Source organism: Rousettus aegyptiacus, unplaced genomic scaffold (assembly GCF_014176215.1).
Source record: "Rousettus aegyptiacus isolate mRouAeg1 unplaced genomic scaffold, mRouAeg1.p scaffold_m13_p_5, whole genome shotgun sequence".
NCBI lineage: Eukaryota > Metazoa > Chordata > Mammalia > Chiroptera > Pteropodidae > Rousettus > Rousettus aegyptiacus.
The window spans coordinates 24,429,090-24,435,089 of NW_023416308.1; the positions used below are offsets into that span (position 1 = coordinate 24,429,090).

The 6,000-nt window shown below is 36.8% G+C and overlaps 1 protein-coding gene across 1 annotated transcript; it reads left to right on the plus strand.

Moving 5' to 3' along the window:
* The first annotated feature begins 2,637 nt into the window (after window positions 1-2,637).
* LOC118602945 (thymosin beta-4, Y-chromosomal-like) lies at window positions 2,638-3,745 on the plus strand. Its single transcript, XM_036221496.1, has one exon. The coding sequence runs from the start codon at window positions 3,096-3,098 to the stop codon at window positions 3,306-3,308; it is 213 nt and encodes a 70-aa protein (XP_036077389.1). The 5' UTR covers window positions 2,638-3,095; the 3' UTR covers window positions 3,309-3,745.
* Window positions 3,746-6,000: the final 2,255 nt, after the last annotated feature.

Here is a 6,000-nt window from a genome sequence, read left to right on the forward strand (position 1 = left end):
AGGAGAGTTTTCGGAGGTCTATCCAGGGAGGCGCCGGGGCTGGAGTGCGAGCATCTGTGGGGAGGCTTGAAAAAGCAGGTGTCCTGTAGCTTCTCAAGAAACCCGAACGCTTTATTTAAAGAACAGCAACTGAGATTCCAATTATGACAGATTTTCCAGTCAGTCTGGGTGGATGTGACTGTTTGTAAAAGAATTAGATGCCTATTGCGCTTGTTCAGTTTGTCTATAGCTTACATATGTTCGAACTCGAATCCAGCAGAAAAGTTGATTTCCAATACCAGTGTCCATTCTCCCTGATTTGGAAGTTGAATCATTTTCCCACTTTTTCATAGTCTTCACTGTAAGGAGAGTAAAAAGAAGACCTGGATTATGACAGCTCTTGTGATCTCTCGTAATTAGTGTATTAATCGCTCCAGAACCCTCCTGAAAGTACTGCAACTTAATGAACATGAGCACACCAAATCCAATACATAGCCATAAGACATTTCAAGTAAAAAAATCTAATAGTTTATCTTGGACCTTTAACTTAAAAACCTCAGCGGGTTTTTTTTTTTTTCAAATTTGAATAAGCTATGCAACACTTTTTAAAATAGCAAACATGTGAGGTTAAAAAAAATGGAGCTGAGATCAGCTATATTTTTAACTCTGGTGGTTGTTGGAAAGCCAAAAGAATAAGCAATAGGGATAAAGTAGAGGAGTTGATTATCTTCATATGTCAAATTAAAATTCCACCATAGATTCTAAGCTACCAGTATGAAGAAGCATAAAGAAGTTCCAGACAGAAAGATACAGTCTAGCATCTTGGTAAAGAATAGAGATTCTGGAGTTAGAATGCTGGGCTTCAAATTCCAGTTCTGTGATCTCTGCCAACTTAACCAACCTCTCAGTACCTTGGTTTCTTCATCTATAAGATGAGGACCTCCCAGCATTCTTGTGAGAATTAAATGAGTTAATAATATAGGTTAAGTCCTTAGAATGGTGCCTGGTTCACAGTTAACATTGTGTGAGCATGAACTATTATCTCACTTTGCCTGTGCTCTAGTTAATAGAATCTTCTCTTTGTCACTTTCTGGCCACCACTGGTTTTTAGTGTTCTCATTTTCAGTTCTCTTAATGGCTCTAGTGGAATTTCAAACACCCTTCAAAGCAAATTCACTCTCAAGTTTTTTAACATCATATATAGTGTGTTTGAAAGAGTCATGCCTAAGTCATACACTAAATCGGAGACTCCAAAGAATTTTAAAATCACCACTTATCCTGCTTTTGTACAAACCTAACAAACATCTCCCTTCTTTTGTTAATTCTGGGTAATTCTCAAATCAACTCTGACTGGTGTGTGAACCCTTCCTAGAAAAAGTGAGTTGACTAAGAAGTCTCCCCACAAACTTATTTTTCTAAACATTTCTATATACCCCACTTTATTCCCACACCCATCAATCTACTCAATAAAGAAAGTTGTATCGAAAAGAAAATTTCCAGTAATATCCTAAAGTTAAAACTAAGTCCATTATGTAGAAGCTATTAATACATATTACATATTATAGAGGCGTGATATAGACAGCCAGGATCATGTGTTTATCATGTTGGCTTACCATGGCCCATCTTGAATTCCAGGGTTTGTGTTGTGCTTGTTCAAGACTCCATTGTTCAGTCAGAATTTGTGGAATGGCTACTGTGTTTGAAGTAATATGCTATACCTTTTATTGTAGATCTAAACGATAGTCTTGAATTGATAAAAAATCTATTTGAGAGAGAATGTATGGAATGTCTCAAAAATAATGTGCAAAAGGGTACAGAACAATACACACTATACTATTCTACCTGTAAACTATCAGCTATGCTTCTTAATAGTATCATCCCCTCATCCATATCCTCCACAGTCTGTATCAAGTGTTTGTTTTCTCAGCTCTTTTATGAAACTACTCCTAAAAGAAGTCCTCCATCTAATACCCACTCACACAACTTTGCACTTCATATTAATGTTTTGTTTTAAAAGCTAATTCTGTTGCATATTTTCTTGCTATGTTTTATGACTCTCAGCATATTTGTTGCTTTGTCTGATTTTCTTCACATTCCACATCAAGTCCTGTTATCTTTACCTCTAAAATGTTTCCTAAATCTGACTATATCTCAACCTTCATCCAAGCCTCCGTCATGTCTTTACTGGACAACTGGACTTCCTGCTCGTACATTGCCTGCCTACACAGTAGACAAAGTAAATTTGGTTTTTAAAAAATGTTTCCTTATGGAATGTATATAGAAGAATACATAAAACACATATGTGCAACTATTACATGAATTATTGTAAAGCAAATACTATGTAACAACCATCCAGGTCAAGAAGTAGAATACAGCCAGCTCTAGATCCCCTGCCCCACAACCCCATCCCAGTGTTAACCCGTATCTCCCTCATCCAGATAACCACTGTCCTGACTTGCCTCTCTTTACAGTTTATCACTGTTTTTTTTTTAATGCATCAATCAAAGTTTTCTCTGGTTTTAAATGTTTTATAGATGAAATGTATTCTGTGTCTGGATTATTTCATTCAAAATTATGTTTTTAATTAAGATTCATCTTTATGAGGCTGTAGTTTATTCATTTTGTTGCTGTAACATTCTCTATTTTATGAATATATCACATTTTATTTATCCACCCTACTGTTGAATTTTGGGGTTGTCTCTAATTTAGAATATTATGAGTAATGTTGCTATAAACATTCCCATACATGTCTCCCGGTGCATATGTGCAAGTATTCTAAAGACTGTACACCTTCCTCCCTCTCTCTGTCTCTCCCTTTTCTTCTTCCTTCTTTCCATGTGGATACCCAGTTATGCCAGCTCTGTTTACTAAAGAGACCATTCTTTCTTTCCCTCTTTGGCAGTGCCATCTTTGACATAAATCAATGTCCAGATGTGCATGGGTCTTTTTTGGAGCTCTTCTTTTACGTTGATCTGTCTATTCGTTTTCCTACTTGTGTTCCTTGTGGCATTATCGCACTTCCTAATAATGTGTCACACTGTATTTATGATGTCTCATGTTAAGTAGAGAAGGTCCCACATCTTCCTCCTCTTCCTTTTCTTCCTCCTCCTTCAAGAATGGCTTTCAACTCTGGGACCACCACTGAGCAGATTGGACTCGCTTGTTCTCCTCCTCACTCTGCTTCCTCTGCAACCATGTCTGACAAACCCAGTATAGTTGGGATCGAGAAATTCAATAAGTCAAAACTGAAGAAGACAGAAATGCAAGAGAAAAATCCGCTGTTATCAAAAGAAATTATTGAACAGGAGAAGCAAGCGGACGATTCATAATGAGGCACGTACCGCCCATGTGCACTGTACATTCCACTAGTGTTACCTTCTTATTTTACTCCTTTTAGCTGTTTAACTTTGTAAGATGCAAAGAGGTTGGATCAAGTTTAAATGACTGTGCTGCCCCTTTTTCACATCCAAGAATTACTGACAGTGAAGGATACACCTGTCTCCGACCTGCCTGGCTGGCTGGCAGGGAAGGAGAAGAACTTGTGTGTTGGTGTAGGCAGACCTGGGTGTGACAATAATGAAATCTAGAGTAAAACCAAGCTGGCCCAAGGTGTGCTGCAGGCTGGAACATGCAGTTTAATCAGAATGCCATTTTTTTTATTGTAGTTCAAATGATTTTAATTATTGGAATGCGTAATTTTTTAAATATGCAAATGAATAGTTTTAAAACCTAAAAAAAAAAATGGCTTGCTATTCTTGATCCTTCACATTTCTATGTACATTTTAAAATTAGCTTGTCGAATTCTACAGAAAAAGCTGTGGGAACTTTGACTGGTATTATACCGAATCTATGGACCAATTTGAGAAAAACTGACATCTTTATAATAATCGGTCTTACAATACTTGAATATGATATATCCATTTATTTAGTATTTCACTTCAATAAAGTTTTATAGTTTTCTGCATTAAATTCTTACACATTTTTTGTTGAATTTATTCCTAGGTAATTGGTATAGTTTAGCACTTGTAAATGATATGATGTTATAACTTTATTTTCTAATTGTTTTTACTGCTGCAGTAGCCCCCCTCATCAGCATTTTCACTTTCTGTGGTTTCAATTACCATGGTCAACCACAGTCTGAAAATATTAAATGGAAAATTTCAGAAATAAACAATTCATAAGTTTTAAATTGTACAACATTCTGAGTAGCCTAATGAACTCTCACAGCATCTCACTCTGTCCTGCTCAGGGCATGACTCATCCTTGTGTCTGGTGAATCCAGGCTGTAGATGCTCCCCATGGGTTAGTCACATAGGAGCCCTCTGAATTAGTAGATCAACTGTCTGTCATGGTATCTAAGTACTTGTGTTCAAGTCACCCTTATTTTCCTTAATAATGGCCCCGAAGCTCAAGAATAGTGATGCTGGCAATTTAAATATAACAAAGAGGCTGTAAAGTGCTGCTTTTTAACAAAAAAAGTGAAAGTTCTTGACTTAAGGAAAGAAAAAATTGTATGCTCAGGTCAAAGATCTATAGTACAAATGAATCTTCTATCTATGAAATTGTGAAGAAGGGAAAAAAATTCGTGCTAGTTTGGCTGTAGCACCTCAAACTGCAAAAGGTATGGCCACAGTGCATGATGCATGCTTAGTGAAGACGGGAAAGATATTAAATTTGTGGGTGGAAAACATAAACAGAAAATGTATTCTGATCAATGGCAATGTGTTGCGCCAGAAAGCATTGAGCCTATAAAATTTTAGCAAGGGATCAGTGAAACGAATGGTACTGCACCATTTACCACAAATAAGGGATGATTACAATAAGACTTATTTGGGGGTGCCATATTTATAAAACTTTTATTACAGCATATTGTTATAATTGTTTTATTAGTTATTGTTGTTAATCTCTTACTGTGCCTAGTTTATGAATTAAACATCATAGGTCTCTATGTATAGGAAAAAACATAGTATATACAGGGTTGGGTACTATCCATGGTTTCAAGCGTCCACTGGGGTCTTGGCATGTATGGCACATATTGGCATGTGTGCACACTATCTGACACTTTTCCAATAAGAAATTGAGTCTGTGTTCACTCTCTGTGGACTTGGGTAAATCTTTGTGACCATCTCAGTGAATCAAATGTGGTTCAAATGACACTGACTTTCCAGGCTAGGTTTGGAAATACCCTGAAGTTTTTCTTGTGATACTTACTCTGGAAACCTTTAGATTCCATGTAAGAAGTTGGGCTACCTTAAATGTACACAGAGAGATGAGAGAGACAGAGACAGAGACACATAGACAGAGATGCACAGACACAGGGAGGCAGAGAGAGAGCAACAAGGAGCCAGGAATGCTCCTTTCAGCCTCCAGTGGTTTGTCTTGCTAGTCCAGATTCTAGACATGTGAATGAAGAAACTTTGAGATGATCCCAATCCCAGCCACCACCTAACTGCAACCACATGAGAGACTTAGCAAGAGCTCTTAGCTAACCCCAGGCACCTCCAGAATTATGAGTAAAATAAATGTTCTACACTATTAACTTTTAGAGTGTTTTGTTATACAGCAATGGGTAATTGGAACAATGATCTAAATCCTTTTCTATCTACTGCACCAACCTCAACTTCTACCATAAATATACTCTAGCCACACTAGCTTTGTATCTGTCCTATCAAACAAGACAAGCTTTTTTTTTTTTTTTTTTTTGATTGGGGGCCTTTGGCTTTGTATATCCTTACCTGAGAACATTCTTATCTTAGTTATTCAAGTGATAGCCTCTTCCTCATAATTCATCTCCTCAAAAGTCACCTCCCTTTAGAGAAGCCTTTACTGCCTATTACATTACTATTTTATTTTGTTGACACACATTTTCTGAAATCATTTATTTGTGCATGTTATCTTTTCTTTCATGTATTTATTGTCTGCCATCTTCCTCTATAACTAATCATCATAAGCTATTTGAACCCAATAATTTTGTCCATTTTGTTCACTCTCAATAGATCCAGCACTTAAAATAGTGCCAAA

Bases quoted from the DNA above. Each gene is read 5' to 3' on its own strand.
- LOC118602945 (XM_036221496.1), top strand. From the start codon at position 3,096: ATGGCTTTCAACTCTGGGACCACCACTGAGCAGATTGGACTCGCTTGT.